This window comes from Scylla paramamosain, chromosome 34, assembly GCF_035594125.1.
Source record: "Scylla paramamosain isolate STU-SP2022 chromosome 34, ASM3559412v1, whole genome shotgun sequence".
Taxonomy (NCBI): Eukaryota; Metazoa; Arthropoda; class Malacostraca; order Decapoda; family Portunidae; genus Scylla; species Scylla paramamosain.
Genome location: NC_087184.1, coordinates 17,057,720 through 17,078,056, shown reverse-complemented (window position 1 = coordinate 17,078,056; position 20,337 = coordinate 17,057,720). Strand labels below are relative to the sequence as shown.

The window sequence follows — 20,337 nt, the reverse complement described above, 5'->3', positions numbered from 1 at the left end:
TAGGTTAGGTTAAGAGTTTAGGTTAAAAGAGGTTAGGTTAAGTTAAGTTAGGTTAGGTTAGGTTAAGTTAAGTTAGGTTAAAAGAGGTTAGGCTAAGTTATGTTAGGTTAAGTTAGCTTATGTTAGGTTAGGTTAGGTTGAGTGAGGTCTTTTTTATCTTTTATTTTTTCTCAGTATTTTTTTCTTATTGTACTTAGTTCCCTTTGACCAGTGTCCCTCCTATATATACAAAAAATAAAACAAAATAAATAAATAAATAAATAAAGTAAAACAAGAACATTTTTACGACTTTAAATCATTTTCCCGACACACTTGTGCATGGAGGCAGTGTTGCACGAGTGTTGAGTGACAAATATTGCATCTCAGCTTAGCAACACACACCAACACACACCAACACAACACCCTGCTCACCTTCTCCTTGATGTCCACAGCCTGTACTGCCCCTCTGTCCCTGCCGTCCACCTCACCACCAATGCCGCCGCCACCGCCATCGCTGCCGCCAACCTGCTTGCCGGATCGGAGGGTTGCCATTGCTCTGAAAGTTACATTAGGTTTGGTTAAGTGGGGCCGTGGGAAGAGGATGTAGGTTAGGTTAGGTTTGGTTAGGCTAGGTTATGTTAGGTTTGGCTAGGTTTCTTTAGGTTAGGTTAGGTGAGGTTAGGTTAGGTTAGGTAAGGCTTGGCTAGGTTAGGCTTGCTTAGGTAAGGTTTGGCTAGGTTAGGTTAGGTTAGATTTAAATTTGAGGTAATATTTTAGTCATTTTCTCTCTCACCACCAAAATTTTCCCACTGTGTAAACTTTGTTAATATTTTTTACCTGAAGGCTTCAAAACACATCACTCGCTTTCCATCCCAGACCCCTAAACACCACCCCTTTCTTCCTTCCTTAGCATCAGCCAGCCAGCCTCTTTGGACTTAAATGAAGGAAACTTTTAAACACGTAGATATAATATAACATTTTCTTCTTCACACACACACACACACACACACACACACACACACACACTGCTTCCGTGACGTGGGAGAGTGAGGAAGAGCGAGAGTTTTATCACCAGCTGGAAGGAAACTAACGCTTTGTTTACATCTGACAAGAGAAAACGCGGCTGTCACTTCTGTCAACGGGTAACTAATACAAAGCTGAGAGAGAGAGAGAGAGAGAGAGAGAGAGAGAGAGAGAGAGAGAGAGAGAGAGAGAGAGAGAGAGAGAGAGAGAGAGAGAGAGAGAGAGAGAGAGAGAGATTGTCATATAACCATTTTATACTCAAGATAATAAAAGACAGCAAGCGTTTAATTATTAATTTTCCAACTTTCTTCGCTTGCCTAAACTTTCTTCCACACTGCTGGTGGTGATGGTGGTGGTGGTGGTGGTCTTCCTGCTTCCCTATTTCGTCCCTCTACATTTGTATCTTAAAAGAAAAAAAGATCGTATTACTGAATCAACACCAATGAACGCTTAACCTTACCTAACCTAAAGTGTACCTCTGTTTTTACCCTCTACCTATCACTACAACCTCCAGTACCTTCCCCTGCTAGGACTCCAACACCAGAACACCTCGTACAGACCCAGACATCCCACACACGTGCATCTAGAAGCTTCATACATCACAACACACGCTATAACACCCCTGACACGCTTCTACTATCACAGTCCCCCCTTAAACACTCCAGAACCTTTTATTTTACCTCCAGCACACCACTTCTACCCTCAAAGACCCAGTACTTATCTGCAACATGCCTATAACATAACCAAAACACCTCAAAAGCAACTCCAACCACACTAAAACACCTTAAAACACCTTAAACACTCCTAAACGCACAAAAAACACCTTAAACACATCGAAAGTGCACCAAAATATCCCCAAACACACTTAAAATACTCCAAAACTCACCCAATTGACTTTAAACGCATCGAAAACACACCGTACCTACCCAAAACACACTCAAACTCATCCACAACATCCCAGAACACACTTAAAACATCCCAAAACACTGAAAACGGCCCAAAACACACTTAAAACACCCCAAAACACACCCAGACTGACCTAAAATACCCACAAACGCACCCAAAACGCACCCGTATCCACACAAAACACACCCGAACTCATCCATAACATCCCAAAATACACTTGAAACATCCCAAAACATTGAAAACAATCCAAAGCACACTTAAAGCACTCATAAACAAGCCTAAGACACCCCAAAACACACCAGGAACGCTAAATATTGACTCAAACATCACCAAATCCCTAAAACACACACTTCAACACCCTTTCAACACCTCCAGACACACTGCAACACTCCCTAAACACCTCCAGACACACTCCAACACCTCTTAAACACACCAAATACACTGGAAGCACTGTCAGGGAAGACAAATACTACCAAGACAGACAGGGCAGCAGGGAAAATTAAGCTAAATATTGTTTTCTTATCATTTTTCTGTTTTACCACCTCCTCTATTCCTTCTCCCTTCCTCTTCCTCCTCTATTTCTCTTATTTTCTTACTCATTCTACTCTTATCTACACGTCTGAGTTTAGAAACACGTGGAAACACCAGGAAAACACTGCAAAGTACGATAATTATTACCGAGGAGACAGCGGAGCCGATCAAGGTCCCGGGTCCATGATGGCGGCCGTGACGTCACGGCAATTTTACGTACCGTAACGGATTTCATTTCGAAATTGACCCCTCGAAAAAATGGAGCTAGGCTGGAATGCCTTATATATTCTGACTTGACAAATACTTAAAATAATATTCACAATATTAAAACAGCTCTAGCCTGAGTAGTATTTAAAAAATATCCAAATGAAATATGGAAAAAGTGTTGAAATATTCGGCACCATTTAAATCATTGAAAAGTCCACAACATTTGAATTTTTAGGAACGTAAAAATTTTTAAAAAATCTGAACTATCATCTTACACAATCAAAAGTGACCTGGAACAAGAAGTAAACAAATAAAACCGAAATTGTGTAAAAACCAAGTGTTGAACCTAAATACGATTAAAAACCACTGAAAAGTCCACCTATTTTGACTCAACAACAAGATAAAACACTTTAAAACATACAAACTATTTTTTCAAGCAATGAAAAGTTAGTTACAAGCTCAAATAGAGAGACAATAACACAAAAAGTGTTGTAATAACAACTTTTAACAGGACCATAAACCATTTTTAAAGTCCACTTATTTCTCTCAACAGGAACCAAAAAACAATTTAAAAATCATAAGCAATTTTTAGAAATACAAAAGACGTAGTTAGAACGTGAAATAAAAAATCAAGTTTGTCAAAATACTGCTAAAAAAACACCCCGCATTTTCGGCAAGCAACACAAAATTGAACACAACTCAACACAAGCCACGAAAATACTTCTAAAGCAAATAATTATTTTTATAAACCATAAAAAACATGCTATACCAGCAGAATAAAGAAGTTAAGAAAAAAATAAAAAAAATATTGGAACCCACAGGTTGAAGCAGGTTGGCAGAGGTAGCCAGGCATCATGGCGGCCCTTGTCAGTGGAGAGAACGGCCGCTATTTTGCCTGTTATTCTTCCATCGTAACTAAATGAGGCAATGGCAGATATATCTAGATAGCGGATATGAAAGCCTAGTTATGTGGCTCCACTTAGTGACGTGTTAGACTTACAATAAGTGAGAAATGAAGCAGATATTGGCGGACAAATGGGGAAGGCTGCCTCCACCTCAGCTGATAACATTAAGTGTATTTTTTTTGACGTTTTTATAATTCCTGTCATGGTTAATTAGTAAGAGTTTTGTGGTGGAGGCTTGGAGCGCTTGTGGCACCGTGGAATGCTGGGTCACGTCAATATATTCCTAACCAGGTGCAAAAACATGAAATACGAGGCTTAACAATAAATAAACAGTAAGGTTAACCACCGACCTGACAGCTCTGTGTTGTTGTTGTGGGTGACATGTAACAACACTATCACAGTTACCGTCTATTATATCAGACTGTGCAAATTAACTGGCTGGACAAGTGGTGGGCGGGTTTCTTACCAATATTAGCCTTGGTGGCCCTGTAGGCACCTCCCGGCAGGCACCAAGCTTGAACCAGCACACGCAGGAAGCCACGGCCCCTGTCACTGTCTTGTTTTGCGAAAATACATTAAATAAAGCAGCAGTTTATTGCACCCTTTGAACACAATGTCTTGGTGTCTGACGTATGGTGCTGTGTCGTCCCACATTAAATAAAGCAGCAGTTTATATCACCCTTTGAACACAACGCCTTGCTTGTCTTATGTACTATGTCGTCCCTCCCAGCCTGCTCCGCACAGTACGCACCCAAACACTTTTAGCTTTCAATAACAAGCACCAACTTCTTTTATATTATACTAAACTAATAGAAAATTAAATATAAAGAATTATAAGCGTGTAAAAATAAATCTCAGGCCATTATAACTGTAAATGTCAAAGTATCTAGACGTTACTGATTGAAGCGCCAAATTCAAACTGGTCCTGGCGGGACTTACACTGCAATGTCTCGTCCCTTGTGTAGCGTAATGTGAAATCATTGAAAAGCTTGTGTGAATTGAAGGCTTGGCTTAATACTGTGTTATATCTTAGCTTATCATTATTAAGTATTTACCATTTTACGTAAAAAAAAAAAAACAACAATACTTCACAGAGATATCGATGTATAACAGAGGCTCTCATACTGTAGCTAATAATCAACAGAGAATTACCAGCCTTTCTCTGTGTGTCAAGGAGAGCTTACCTGCATGTACTGAATATATGTTTTTAATTAGTCTTTTGTGATTAATCTTTTTAATATATCTGCGCCAATGTAAACTAGTATGTGCTTAGAAGGCTTACCAATGTGTGGGAACACGTGCTGGAGAAGTCTGGGAAGCACTGATGTACAAATAACTGAGCGTATTTCAATTCACATAAGTCTTCCATAAAAATAAAAAGCATACTCTGATTTGGCTCCTACAAATTTAGTTCCTTGGTCACATCTCAACTGTCTTACAGGCCCTCTTCTTCCTACAAAGCGACGATGTGCACTTAGGAAGGAACTTGTATCCATGCTGTTGGCTGTCTCTATGTGCACAGCTCTACATGACATGCAAGTAAAGAGCACTCCATATCTTTTAAGCTCTTTACGCCCTTCTTTGACATAGAAAGGGCCAAAGAAATCTACTGCTGGGTATGTAAAAGGAGGTGATGGTTCTAGTCTGTCAATAGGCAGGTCTGCCATCTTCTGTCCCTGTGTTGTACTCCTAACTTTACGACAGATAATGCGCTCTGAAATGTGCCTTGATACTAGGGATGATCCTCCTACTATCCAGTATCCACATGACCTGATTTCATTTAAAGTTATGCCCCTGCCTTGATGATTTGTCCTTTTGTGATGGTGGCATATTGTCAGCTGGGTTATGTGTGATGTTTTGGGGAGGATGACTGGATGTTTGGATTCATCTGTCAGATTAGAAAGCCTCAATCTTCCTCCTACTCTCATGATACCATTTTTGTCAATGAAGGGATCTAACTTATAGAGGGAACTGGTCTTGTCTATCACTTTTGTTCCCTTGCCATTGTCTCCTTTTATTAAGTTCCTTCCTCATCAACAGCCTCTGCATTAATGACCAAACCTGGCTTTCCTCACTTATAAGCTTCATGTCTAAGTTCTCCACATGCAGGGTCACTCAACTGTGTCCAGCTCACATTGTCTCTTTCCCCTCAATGGCACATGACAAGTGCGTTCTCATACATGATATTATTTTAACCACCACCACAAACATACCATCTAACAATTTACATAACAAACTTCTATTTACTCACATGCTTCCTTTGTGTTAAGGAAAACCTTGTTGAAATCAGACATTGGATGGAACCATGCAGTTGATTGAGATGCATGAACTACCTCAACCAAAGCTAGATGGATAATGAATCTATACCAGTAGTTTGTTTATGTTTATTCAGGATATGTCTTGGATCACACAAGGAAACTCTTCTGAGATCGGAATAAATACTGGATAGACAATAATGTGCATGAACACGGCAATAGAGTCAAAAGTTACGTAGTACTTCACTTATACCGCAACAAATTATTATGTTACATGACCTGCACACCAACGGAATTGGCATAGAAGCTTGAGATCAGTACCATTGCACAAACACTGCATGTTAAGTAACACTTCTTGCTCAGAGCTCTACATGCTGGACTCTGACACTGTAGGGAAACAAATACAAAAATAAAAATAATTGTAAATACAGTAGTAGTAGTAGTAGTAGTAGTGGTAGTAGTAGTAGTAGTAGTAGTAGTAGTAGTAGTAGTAGTAATAGTAGTAGTAGTAGTAGTACAGTAATAGTTGCAGTAGTAATAAAAATAATAAAAATAATAATATAATAGTAATTAGAAAATCATAATATGCAAACATACATACACTCATATATCACAGCTAAAGTGCAAAAGTCAGCCATTAGCGTTGTATGGCACACCTACCTACTTACCTAAGTACTACCTTCCCTCCCACCCCCAAGCAGGGCCTTAAGAACTATATGAAAGACCTTCTGTCATGCACCAAATCAGGACTGATCATTCTAACCAAACCAGACCAAAAATGCATGTCAAAAACACCTTCCTTTAAATCCCTTGTCTCCTTTTCCTATACAGACTCTTGTATCACAGTAAACCCTCGATATAACAAACGGTTTGGTTGCTACATTCAAAAGTTCTTACAGTGAGACCTTTTTTCAGCAAACCCAAGTCACTATATAAGGCGTCATTAGGCAATACAGTACAGTTCAGCATGGTAATACAAATGAGTGGTGTGTTATATTGCACAATGGCTGTACAAGCAATATTCTTCAAGGGAATAATTAATTGTGTCTGTACCTGTGAATAATAATCCTTGAAATTCTGTAGGTGGTTGTAGCAGTCTCATGCAGCAGGTGCACTCTTCAGATTTGAGCCACTTCCTGGTACACACTTGGTAAACTCCAGCAGCTTATGGTGACCTGGAGTTCATTAAATGCGAGGCTTGTTTCAAACGCTTAAAGGGTTCATTATATCTGATATTGACTACATCAAGGGTTTACTGTGTCAAGCCATTGGTACACAAATATCATGACTTTCCTTCCCACTCTTAATCACTTGCTACAAAGACCAAGCCATTGTAAACTGTTAAACTCTGGAACTCACTGGCAAACTCTGAACTCTGTGCCTGTTTCTGTTTTTTTCTACATCCAACAACTTGAACTGTTTAATAAAAAGGAACATCAAGACACCTGTGTGACTAAATAAGCCAACATACTTGTTTTACGGGTCATGGCAAGTGAGTGAGCTTTTCTTCTTTTCTCTTTCATTTCCTTGTGCCAGTTTCCTTCACACGTACAAAAAGACAAACATATAAGATAAATAAATGAAAAAACTAACATGGAATGACTCCAGACTTGTCCTCTTCCTTTCACAGAGATTCTAATTCCTGACACAACATCACTCAGTTACTGATACACACATACACATTGTTTTCCTCCCACACTTCCACTCCAACAAAACATTAATGTGGAATAAGAAGAAAGGCCTGAGAGTTGTGCCTGGCTGTGCCTTCACAATGGCAGAGAGCACAAGCTACTCTCCAAGGCTTCAAGTGGCTTCCTTTGATATAAACTTTTGTGAAGTGGCGAGGGTCATCATCCTTTGTTTGTATACAGTGACTTAAAAAATGTGTTGAATTCTCTTGACATTAACTTTTATGAACTGGTGAAGCTGGTGGATGGTGCTGCATTAATAAAGTTATCTCTTAGCATCCCATCTCTGTGAAGCAACTAAGCACTCATACACGGGATGTTATGCAGCAGCTGTACCTGTGCTGGGACGCTCCATGACACTGTGGAACAAATGACACACTGATTGACGTAAGGCACCACAACAAAGGGGTCATATGGCACTGTTGTGGCTGACAACACGCTGATTGATTGAATTAAGGCACCACAACACAGAGATTGTATGGCACTGCTGTGGCTGACAACAGGCTGATTGACTTAAGGCACCACAACAATGGCATCATAATGCAGCGCTGTTTCACAAAAATAATAAAAAGAGATCAGTGACATATCTGTTTTGATTACAACATCCTGCTTCTTGCCTCCTCATCCTGTAACAACTATGGAAACCTAATGAAATCTGCACATTATCAGAGTGACTGGCAAGGAGGCCTGGCCAGGGCTGATGGAGGGATGTGGTCTGTTAAGGCTTCTATTGGCAAAGGCACATAATATGTGTAATGTACTGCATTGTGTTATTAATCCTTACCAGGCTACTCAATAACTGTCTTTTCCTGATCCACATGTCTATCAGATGCCACACTGGAGGATAAATTTTAATGCCTCTTAAAATTATGGATAAAATATACCTAATAGTAAATTGATAATTTGACACATGAACATGTCAAGATTTACAAGAGAATAACACATACAGTGACTGTTTTCCATTGAAGTATTGAGGCTAAAATTATGTCTTTCCAGCAAAAAAAAAATGGAATCAATGAAACATTCTTGAGTGTGCATGGAAGGGGGCAACATTAAAATAGGTAATGGAGTATGAGGAACACCCAACTCTTAGCTCTCATGGACAGATGGATGGATGGCAGGATGGATGGATGGATGGATGGATGGATGGCAGATAGGCTGGTATTCCTTGCCTCTGATCACCAAGTCACACAAACCCACTCATTGCATTCTACACCAGTCATCACTTATTAAAATAACTTGTTACATATTTACATGTTTTCCTGAAATACCTGTCAAAATGTACATATAATGATTCTTAAGAACATTTTTAGCAGCAAAGTGTTTCATTCTCTGACAGAATGCATTACAATTTGATGAACAATACATGAGGGAAAATATACCATTTGAAACATGTAAACAAAAAATATTCTGGTGACTGAGGCAATATGACTGTTTAGTTATCAACTAGTGAATGTCAATGATTGTGTTCACTTCCCCTGTGTGCTGACGGATGGCAGCGCTGAGTCAGGTGACGGAGTGTTGTAGAGAGAGACACAACTACCATTAGTAAAGACAAAGGCAGTGTGTCGGGGGGTGTACACATATTACTACAGATTCTCCTCAGTGGTGGAGTGTGAATGCCCTCCATACTATGTCACTGTCCTTGTTAATGCATGTCTGAACCTGTCCAGTGTGAACAGAGCCTGATGGTGCCAAGTGATGCCACTGAGACAGGCAGATCTATCACATACACAACTGGGGCACACAATTCTAGACAGATCAATATAAGAAATGCATGATATCACAACTTTGCACTACACTACAGACTTGTGTATGGAGAGTAGCAGGTAAGTATTTAGAAAAATATACACTGTTGGAGGCCTCATGGGAGTGTTTCACTACCTGTATCCCAGCAACAGTGTTTAAAATTAAGCCCTGATAAGGAGTCTTGTAATGCAATGTGCGTCTGACCACTTCACCTAACTGTGTGTGTGTGTGTGTGTGTGTGTGTGTGTGTGTGTGTGTGGTGGGGTGGGGGGGATGGAATGTATGGTGCATCAGAATGACAAACTTGACCCTCTACAAAATAGAAAAATAATGATAACAATAAAATGATAATAATAATGATAATAATAACAATAGTAATTATGAATGCTACAATGGTGCTGACAAGTGGACTAGCTGAGAAATAAATTATCACTAATGTGGATGTCTTCTTCTATGGCACAGGAAAAAAAAAACCCTTGCATCATTTCTTCATCATCCCTTCATCCTCTCACTACAGAACTAAGAACATTGTACAAACGAGGAATGGAGTGAGTGGACCAGCTCTCTTATTACAAAAATCTACTAGTATACATAAGTAAGTATTTACAAGTATAGACATAATCAGTATCAAGCTGCAAGTAGGTAATGCACTGAGCTATGTGTGGTGAGAAGTGGATGGCTGAGGATGCCTGAGAGAGAGGGAGGCAAGTGCATCTCCTGGGCTGCTATGAGTTGCACCTTTACACTCCTTGAGTATATAAAGTAGAGAACTGACTGTACAAATGCTAATACTAGTAGTTAAGATTACAGGTGCATCTTAGAACTGTGTTTCTGTGTGTGTGTGTGTGTGTGTGTGTGTGTGTGTGTGTGTGTGTGTGTGTGTGTGTGTGTGTGTTTAGGACACTTACAAGGAGCTATATGAAATGAAAAAAATGCCTCGATTAGGAATGTGTGTGAGAGAGGAGGAAGACAGGGATAAGAAAACATAAAACAAAACAGCAGAAGAAGAAAAAAAGTGAGAAGGTCAAGATGCAACACTGGGAGACAAGAGGATGGATAAGGACGAGAAATTAAAAGAAAGGAAAAGAGAACGAAACAAAACAGAAGAAAAAGACAGCACTGGGAAACAAGAAGATGGATAAGAACAAGAAATTAAAAGGAAAGAAAACAAAACTGAGCACAAGGAAAAGCAAAGTGAGGAGGATGAACATGAGACACTGGGAGACAAGACATGGATATATGAAACAATGAGGAGACAGTATGAGTATAAGGCAGCGGAACAAGAGACACCTCACACCGCCTCTGATCACTTGACACCTTGCCGCAGTTCCCTGTAGGCTGTGGATGAGATTGTGGCGTGCTGGGAGTAGGTGGCAAAGAGAGGGTGCGAGGCAGCCTTGTTGGTATAGGGGGTGCTGGAGGTGTTGGTGCTGGAGGGGTACTTGGTGGGGGAGCGAGTGTACCCCCCCACACCAATGCTAGTGGTGATGGTGCCTCCCCCTCTCTGCCCCCCGCTCACTGGGGACGCTGCCTGGGGAGACTTTTTATTGGGACTTGTCTTCTGTATCGCTGTCTGTGAGGAGTGAAGAGCCATGTTGAGTTAATACGGGGTACTGTGGTTCTTTTTTTACGTTGTGTTAATTTCTACATCTTGATTATTATTTTTGGTGAGTTAAATGAATAAGTGCCACATTTCTACATCTCTTATTTCCTTTCCTTTTTATGGGTTTGTTTTTGGTGTATTGAAGGAATTACATGCCAGGTTTGAGTCATAAGGTGAACTACTGTTTATTTGTTATCTTCTATTTTTTTTATGTCATGCTATGATCATTTTATCTTTGTGTCTGCCTCTCTTCCTTTCTCTCAAGGCTTGCTGGTGCTTTAGTGGTGATTGCTGCAATGGAAGGCAGCCAATCACATCCTTCAGATTACACTAAAGGGAAACATATCACACTGGAGCATAAAAAGAGAGGAATTTTTACTCAACTTACCTTATTTTTACAACATACACTCGCACACAATACACACACACACACACACACACACACACACACACACACAGAACAAATAAAACAAATAATAATGAGAGTAATGAAGGCCATGACATCCATAAAGTAAAATACAATACACACACAAAATACCAAGAGCAATAATAGCACTTCATGTTACCAGTGTTGTGAAGAGCAGAGGTGCCACACTGAGGTGCACAGTGGTGGTGGTGGTGGTGTAGTGTGACGCAAGAGTGGCATGTACAATTTCAAATGGTGCTCAATGTACCTAACCCTTTTGCTGGTATGGCCATCCTTCCTTAACCTTCCTAGCACTTTAAAAGCTGTTTGCATGAAGACGCAGGAAAGGAAAGCGGGAAAACTGAAGGTAATTTTGTCTTTTTAAACTACAACAATATTTACGAGAGCCTGGCACAAAAATACTGTCTAAGAAGCAACAGCAAATAAAGAAGAAAATTTGTCTGAACTTAAGCTGAACTAAGATCCATTGCAACTCAAGCAATTAAGAAAATTTGTCTTAATCTAATCTAAACTAACTTCCATTGCATCTCTCTGTTACTACACTGTGTAATGACCTCCACCATTCCTTCCCCTGCACATCATTAAGGTGACTCACATCTCTATACTTCATGACCACTTTTAAAAGGGATTCCCAAAATATTAAGAATAACAAAAGTGGAAGGTACTGTCATGGTGGGCTGTTGATAAGTCACCATATTACAGGACCATACAGGCATATATAAAACTTGGAATATTCATATAGTTTAAGTCTAATAAAATGATAATAAGGTTGCCATTTGATCTACTGCAAATCTGAACTTCTTATTTAAATGTTTGTAGAGCCTAAAAGTTTGATGGATAAGCTAAAACTGCCCTCCACTGAAGCTGTCTCTTGTAGCATCACTTGTTATCACACTTCTTGGTAACATCCACCATATCTGTTGAACTCACATATGAACTCCTTTTCTAAGTGTTTGTAGAGTCTAAAAGTTCTGTGGGTCAGTTAAACCAATGTCCTTTTCTAAGTGTTTGTAGAGTCTAAAAGTTCTGTGGGTCAGTTAAACTAATGTCCACTGAAACATAGGCTTTCTAATAATCACTATCCTCTCTGTCTCAAATTAACACAAATCTAAGACATTAAATAATCTGAATTCTTTTAAATGTTTGTGAAGCCTAAAAATTCTGTGGTGGATTTGAAAAATATCATTATTCATTCTTGTTCTATTACAAACGACAACTCAAGTTACCGGCAAAAGTGACTGTGGCCAAATCTCTGTTTCTCCACCTCTGTGTTTCATTCTTATATATAATCATCCTACAGTATTCTATCACTGTCCCTCTCACTTTCCCAGCATCACCTTTATTCCTACACATTGTTTTGTTCTGTCCTCACTGCTGGAGACAAGGCAATGGTTGTAATGTGAGCCAAAAGCCTGTGAAGTGCTGCTCCATTAAGAAAAGGTTGTGTTACCATTTGAAAGTAGTGTGTTCAGGTGAGAGCTTCATCTCACAACACACACACAAACACACACACAACAGAATTCTTCCACACACACACACATATATATGCTCCTCCACTGACAAACACACGCAAACACACACCCACACAATAACACACCCCTGTACTCACACATGTCCTAATCCTTACCTAAATGCCATACTATATGAGCTTTGAGGTCACTCTCCAGAAGGGTAGAGCTTCTGGCCATGAACCTGGTACTTGGCAACTTGCACACACACACACACAAACACACACACACACACACAACATGACAGTGTATAGCAGTGCACAGTGTCAGCGTACTCACTTGTCTGTTATAACTAGTGACAACCTTGGTGGGTGACCCCTCGCTAGCAGCAGGGAAGGTGAGAGACACAGAGCGAGCGAATGGTCCGCGCTTCTCACCTGAGCTTGTGCCTCCCCCACCCGTTGCCAGAGTTACCGTCACACCACCGGACCGTGCCACCGGCCCCATCCCTGCATTGCTGAACCCCTCCAGGCTACGATGGCGCTGTCCCAGGTTGCTGTGCGCCTCTGGAAACACCACCACATCAGTATCTTGTGTGTAAAAATGTTTTAGATAGGCATGTGCTTTTCATCCACTGAATGCTGGATGCTGCTTATTAAAAAATGTCATATACTGCCTCTGAAAACACCACCACATCAGTATCTTGTATGCAGAAATGTTCTAGATAGCCATATGCTTTTAATCCCTTGAATGCTTGGTGATGCTTCTTAAAAATCACTGAGATGTCTAAAGCAGAATAGCTAAAGATACCACTGGCAGCAAAAGGCATGATCAAGCAGCTCAAATGTTTCAGTGCCCATAGTCTTATATTCCCCAGTAAAATTGTTCGGGGTTACTGAAATAAGAAACAACTATCAAAGTCATTAACAGTCAAAGGATCAAAACAATAGGACGATTTTGTGAGGAAGTGAGAGTACGACTGATGAATGGAGAGCTAAAACTCCTCTGTGCATGAGTGTAGATGGTGTGGCTGAGAGGAGTGAGTGAGTGAGTACCTGAGTGGTGATGGGGTCGCTGGGCATGCTGGTGGTGGTCGGGGCGGGACAGCGGTGGTGATATGGACTTGTGGCGGCCACTGCTTCCTGGACTAGAGCTGCTGCTGGACTTGGCAGAGGACTTGTCACTGTCCTTGGAGGATCGTCGGCTGCCTTCCTCCACCCTGACCACTGCTGGCCGCTCCACCTTCCTGGATACCACCTTCACCTTGATGGGCTGGCCAGACTGACTGCTACTGTTGTTGTTGTTGGTGTTGCCATTTGCCGGGCCTGTGCTGGGTTGGGTGGACGCCTGGCTTGCCCGCCTGCCCTGGCTGGAGGTGCTGTGCGTTGTGCCTCTTGTGCCACCACTTTCTACCAGACGCTCGCCGCTGGTGGAGGTGCGGAGGCGAGTCTTGCGTGAGGCGATGAGTTCATACAGCTTGTTGCGGTAGATGTCAACACTGAGCTGCACGTCATCCCGCAGGCATGGCACCACTGCCCTCGCCAGGCACGGCTCGTTGGCCGCGTTGTGGAACCTGTGGGCCAGTGAACCTTTACTCTGTGTCCCCTGCACCTCCTCCTGCCACTAATAGTTAGTTTATCAGCCACAAAACAGCAAGTTATTATTCTAGTTCATAAAAGCCAGCAACCAAAATATAATCTTTACGAAAATTCCAAAAGAGAAAACACAATGCTTATACTTCTTTACATTTAACTACAGCATCACATCTTCCTACCTGAGCTATCTATATCCTTCCAATACCTCATCACAGCTAGCCATGGACACCACACTCTGCCACACTATTACAAATCTATATTCTGACACCCTACCACACCACACCATACATCCACATCTCCTTAATACCTCATTACAGCCAGCTATCAACACCACACTGCCACACTATTACAAATCTACTTTCTGACATGCTATCACGCTAGACCTCTATATACCTCATCACAACCAGTTATCAACACCACACTCTGCCACCAATCCACATTCTAAACATTCTAACACCACACCACACTCATCCTCAACACCACAACCCCACCCATCAACACACACACACCTGGCTACATAGGGATGCCTCAGTGCTTGTTCAGCTGTGAGTCGCTTGTCAGGGTTGAACACCATCAGCTTCTCCAGGAGGTCAATGGCATCAGGAGGAGCACCCACCAGCAGGTCCCTCAGTGTCTTGGGCGTCCTGGTGCTGTGGGGCTTGTTGAGCAGCGAGGAGGCATACTGAGAGGACACTTGGTGGAGGTCTGGGAAAGGAAGGGTGCTATTTAGGCTGTAGGGAGTGACTAGCTGGTGAGGGAATGTATAAAGGGGAAGGATGAAGGAAGAACAGCAGAAAGAGAGGTTATTTCTTAGACTGTGATGAGTGGGCGGCCTTTACTGTGTGTGGAATGAGTGCCGTGTTGCCTTACCGTCTCTGTTTGGGGGAGGGATGACTGCCATGATCCTCTCTATCTGGTCAATGGTGGAGGACCCAGGGAACATTGGCTTGCCCAGTAACATCTCCCCAAGGATGCAGCCGAGACTCCACATGTCCACCCCCAGCGTGTACCTGCAAACAGTGTAACTCAGGGGAAAGAACAAACACCCCCTCTCTCTCTCTCTCTCTCTCTCTCTCTCTCTGACGTCATATGAGATGCTTGAATTATTGAGTTTGTGAGGTATCTATTTCTGTATGTGATATCCCCTCCCTCTTCTCTCTCTCTCTCTCTCTCTCTCTCTCTCTCTCTCTCTCTCTCTCTCTCTCTCTCTCTCTCTCTCACTTGTTAAATGGGCTATTTGAGTAATGGGTTTTGTAAAGTGCATATTTTGAAGTAACCTCTCTCTCTCTCTCTCTCTCTCTCTCTCTCTCTCTCTCTCTCTCTCTCTCTCTCTCTCACTCAATTGTTAAATGGGCTATTTGAGCAATGGATTTTGTAAAGTGCATATTCTGAAGTAATCTCTCTCTCTCTCTCTCTCTCTCTCTCTCTCTCTCTCTCTCTCTCTCTCTCTCTCTCTCTCTTTCACTCTCTCTCCCATCGCACCTCTTTGAGTTCAGAAGTATCTCTGGGGCGCGATACCATCTGGTGGCCACGTAGTTGGTGAGGGTCGGGTCCCCCTGAGGCTCCACATGGGCGCACGGTTCCACAGAGCGAGCCAGGCCAAAGTCCGCCACCTTCACTCGGCAGTCGCTATCCACCAGCAAGTTGGATGGCTGTGGAGTGAGGGACTGTTAGGAAGGTTGTGGTGGTGGAGGGAAACACTGGAAGGAAATGATAAGAAAGGGTAAATAGGTTGGTGTTTGGGTGTGGTAGATAGGAAGGAAGGTGAAGGGGAAAGGAAGGGACGAGAATGATAAAAAAGACAATAAAATGTTTGATGTTTGGATCTGGTAGAGGGGGAAGGAAGGGAAGAGAATGTAAGAGAATGATAAAAGAACAATAAGAGATTTTGTGTTTGGGTCTGGTAAAAGAGAAGGGAGGTGGGAGAGGAGAGGAAAAGAATGACATGAAATGAGAATATGTTTGGTGTTTGGGACTGGTGAAGGAAGGAAGGAATGAAGGAAGAAAGGAAGAAAGGAAGAGAATAACATAAAGGAAGGCAATGTAAGAAGGAGGAGAGGAAGGAAGTAATAAAATAAGATGAAAAAAATTGGTGTTTAGGTTTGGTAGAGGGGAAGGAAGAAGGGGGAGAAAGGAAGAGAATGATAAGAAATAATAAAAAGTTTTGCTGTTTTGGAAGAGGAAGAGGAAGGAAGGCGAGGGAAAAAGAAGAATAAAAAAACATTGCAAAGTCTGGTAGGTAGTAGAGGAAAGTGAGGAACAGGCAGGTAGGAAGGAAGGAAGGAAGGAAGGAAGGAAGGAAGGAAGGAAGGAAGGAAGGAAGGAAGGAAGGAAGCAAGGAAGAGAATTAAAAAGAAACATCATAAAAGTTGGTAAAGGAGATGGAAGAAGAGGGAGAAAAGAAAAGAATGATAAAAAAACGAAAGAAGAGGGAGAAAAGAGAAGAAGATAAAAAAAAATTACGAAGTTTAGTGGGTGAATGATATAAAATTAAATATGATGGATAGATAAAACTGTGGAAGGAGGAAGAAGGAAAGAAAAAATAAAAAAAGAAACATAATAAAGATTTGTGGAGGGGAAGAAAAAGAAGAAGCAGAAGAAGAAGAAGAAGAAGAAGAAGAAGAAGAAGAAGAAGAAGAAGAAGAAGAAGGAAGAAGAATGAAGAAAGAAGAGAATATTAGTGAAATGTTACCCTCACTTGATGTATGAGAGAGAAAGAAAGCTGGTCATGGAGAGGAAGGAAGGAGGGAAGGAAGGAAGGAAGGAAATAAGAAGAAAGAAATGTTTGCAGAGTTATTTACTGCTCTTGAGAATTACATGATCTTGAAGTAAGGACGGACATGTTACTTGATTACAGTATTGTGATGGAGGAGGAGGAGGAGGAGGAGGAGGAAAGATACACACGCACTATAAGAAAAATACCTGAGTTAACTGGTTATATTCTCCTTGATTTAATTTGTCTCCAAAAGATATAAATAAATAGTAAAAATAAATAGATAAATAAATAAATAAATAAGGAGGAAAAGAAAGATACATGCACATAATATGAAAATAAGTTAACCAGTTATCTATCTTGCTGTCATGGGTCTGAAGTAGATAAATAAGTGAAAGAAAGATAAAAAAATCGATAAACAAACAAATAAATAAACCAATAACTTAGGAGGAAGGTGAAATATAATAAACACACACAATGATAAAGAAAGCCAACCAAATATTTTTCTTCCTTTCACCGTTCTTAAAAAAAAAAAAAATCAAGAACGAAAGAAAAGCCAAAAATAAATCAACAAATGAACAAAAAACAACAAATCAAACAAACAAACAAACAAATAAAAATAAATAACAAAATAAACGAGTGTCCCCTAAAAATCAAAACTACTTCCATTAAAAAAATAATAAATAAATAAAATAAATAAATAAATAAATAAATAAATAAATAAAATCCATAAAACTGGTGTCCTCCCACTGTTGTCTCCCAAGGTAAGGAGGATTCGAGATAACAGCCTTCCTTGCAAGACAAACGAGCAGAGGGGAGGGAGGAGACGGTAAGGAAATGTTGGAAAGGTTATTCACTGCTCTTGAAAACTAGGTAAGACTGCGCCACCAAGGAAAATATTACGTGATTACAGAGAGAGAGAGAGAGAGAGAGAGAGAGAGAGAGAGAGAGAGAGAGAGAGAGTTTACGTATGGTCTTTCCTGTTTGCTAAGTTGATTTGTCTCTACTGATAGATTTCCGTTGCCCCAACCTCTCTCTTTACACACACACAAACACACACACACACACACACACACACACACGTACGCTGGTCTGCACGTCCGATCAAATCCCTAAAAGAAAACACCTGTCCTTCTTCTTACATGACACACACACACACGCACACACACGTTGGCCCCCGCAGCCCACCTTGTCACCGATCATCAAGGCTACCGTGTTATTTAAGGTAAGATGCAAGTTTGGTTTCCTAGAGTAATTTCCTTCTTACCTTGACGTCGACTTTCCTTCTACTGCGCACACAGATACACACACACACACACACACACACACACACACACACACACATACACACATACATACACATGCGCACATACATACATATGCAAGCACAACAGTATAATCTAAATGATGAATATATAAATACATTACGAAAGACCACTTGCTTATAGAAAATTCTCTCTCTCTCTCTCTCTCTCTCTCTCTCTCTCTCTCTCTCTCTCTCTCTCTCTCTCTCTCTCTCAATGTCAGTTATTGCAAGGCTTTCAGTTTTGCGTTGTTTATAAATCTATTTGGGAAACTTTATGTACGATAATTAACAATTTCCGCTAAAACTTGAAAATGCTCTCTCTCTCTCTCTCTCTCTCTCTCTCTCTCTCTCTCTCTCTCTCTCTCTCTGGATGCGTAACATAAAACTAAAGCAAAACGTCATAATCACGATAATCTGGCATTAAAAAGACTGTGGACATTAGAAGCTTAAGTCAATCCTCTAATATCTTATATAAAAAATAATAATAACAACACACACACACACACACACACCTTGAGGTCTCGATGAATGACGGAGCCGGAGTGGAGGTACCGGGCCGCCCTGAACAGCTGGTACATGATATACCGCCTGTGGATGTCCTCAAGGACGTTGCCTTTCTTGATCACGTTGTGCAGGTCCGTCTCTGAAGAAAGGAGAGGGAGAGAGAGAGAGAGAGAGGGAGAGGGTCAAGTTAGTATGTTTGCTGAATTGATGATTCTGGTTTGTATTTCTATGTTTTTCTAAGGCTGTTTTGGAAGTTACTGTGTTTTTAAGGCTATATTATGTTCGCTTCTGATTCTGTTTGGAGACTGGCACCTCAATGGGCCTCCCCCCCCTTTTTTTTCTTTTCTACTTATTTTTGTTGCCGTTGGCCGGTGCCCCTCCTACATAAACCCTGCCTTGTTCGCTGAAATACTGAAATACACAAGTGAGATAACGTTTTATTTGTGTAATCTGTATGTAATTTTACGTCATATGTTTGCAACGTGTTATCTTTTCAGTATTACCTAGTACGGTGTCGCCTGCTTGTCTAGATAAACTTTCCCAATCACTGAAATACACAAGCAAGATAACGTTTCACTTCCGTAATTCATGCACGTAATTTTATGTAATATATGTGCTACGTGTTATCTTTTCAGTATTACCAAGTACGGTGTCGCCTGCCTGTCTGTATAAACTTTCCTAATCACTGAAATAAGAAAGCAAGATAACATTTCATTACTGTAATTTATATAATCCTGTGTAATGTGCTACGTCTTTTCTTTTTCAGTGGAAGGATAAAATTCCTCGTTTGGAGTTATCAAGTCTGCCTGTCTACATAAACTGTCCCAACACAAACAACGTAAATATTTCATTCTTGTAATTTATGTATGCAATTTTACGTAATTTTCATCCACGTCACTGAAATGTTACAGACAGATGTGAGTGTGAGTGTGTGTGTGTGTGTGTGTGTGTGTGTGTGTGTGTGTGTGTGTGTGTGTGTGTGTGACGTGACAAGCAGAAATGAAACAATGCAGGACATTAGATAAAATTAAAAATGAAAGTATAATAAGTATAAGAAGATCAACGAAAAATATCACAAGGAATAATGTAATATATTTTTTTTTTTTTCGCTAGGGACCGCGGATGAGGTAGAAGAAGAAGAAGAAGAAGAAGAAGAAGAAGAAGAAGAAGAAGAAGAAGAAGAAGAAGAAGAAGAAGAAAAAAAAGAAAAGAAGATGATGAAAGAAGCCGCGAGGAAGAAAACAAGAGATAAACTGAAATATTACCCAAGAAAGGAGGAGGAGGAGGAGGAGGAGGAAGAGGAAGAGGAAGATGAGGAGATTAGTGCGGTGATACAGTTAGAAGGAAGAAAGAGAGAGAGAGAGAGAGAGAGAGAGAGAGAGAGAGAGAGAGAGAGAGAGAGAGAGAGAGAGAGAGAGAGAGAGAGAGAGAGAGAGAGAGAGAGAATAAAACCGACAATGACGAAATGACACTGCAATAAGCAAGAAATGGAGGGATG

General features: G+C 40.8%; 1 protein-coding gene across 9 annotated transcripts in view; it reads right to left on the bottom strand.

Annotated features, from left to right (window-relative positions):
* Nucleotides 1-20,337, bottom strand: part of LOC135090298 (extracellular signal-regulated kinase 2-like) — a 65,983-nt gene that overhangs the window by 17,941 nt on the left and 27,705 nt on the right. For 7 of the 9 annotated variants that reach the window (XM_063986958.1, XM_063986961.1, XM_063986963.1 and 4 more), the window contains 9 exons: nucleotides 18,848-18,978; nucleotides 15,799-15,968; nucleotides 15,187-15,326; nucleotides 14,826-15,021; nucleotides 13,777-14,294; nucleotides 13,061-13,287; nucleotides 4,018-10,816; nucleotides 1,320-1,405; nucleotides 412-535 (listed from right to left, as the gene is read on the bottom strand). In XM_063986958.1, coding sequence (XP_063843028.1) covers nucleotides 10,550-10,816; nucleotides 13,061-13,287; nucleotides 13,777-14,294; nucleotides 14,826-15,021; nucleotides 15,187-15,326; nucleotides 15,799-15,968; nucleotides 18,848-18,978 — 1,649 coding nt within the window. In that variant the 3' untranslated portion in view covers nucleotides 412-535; nucleotides 1,320-1,405; nucleotides 4,018-10,549. Of the gene's footprint in view, nucleotides 1-411; nucleotides 536-1,319; nucleotides 1,406-4,017; nucleotides 10,817-13,060; nucleotides 13,288-13,776; nucleotides 14,295-14,825; nucleotides 15,022-15,186; nucleotides 15,327-15,798; nucleotides 15,969-18,847; nucleotides 18,979-20,337 lie in introns of those variants that run through there. The other 2 variants (XM_063986959.1, XM_063986966.1) reach the window with 2 other exon arrangements.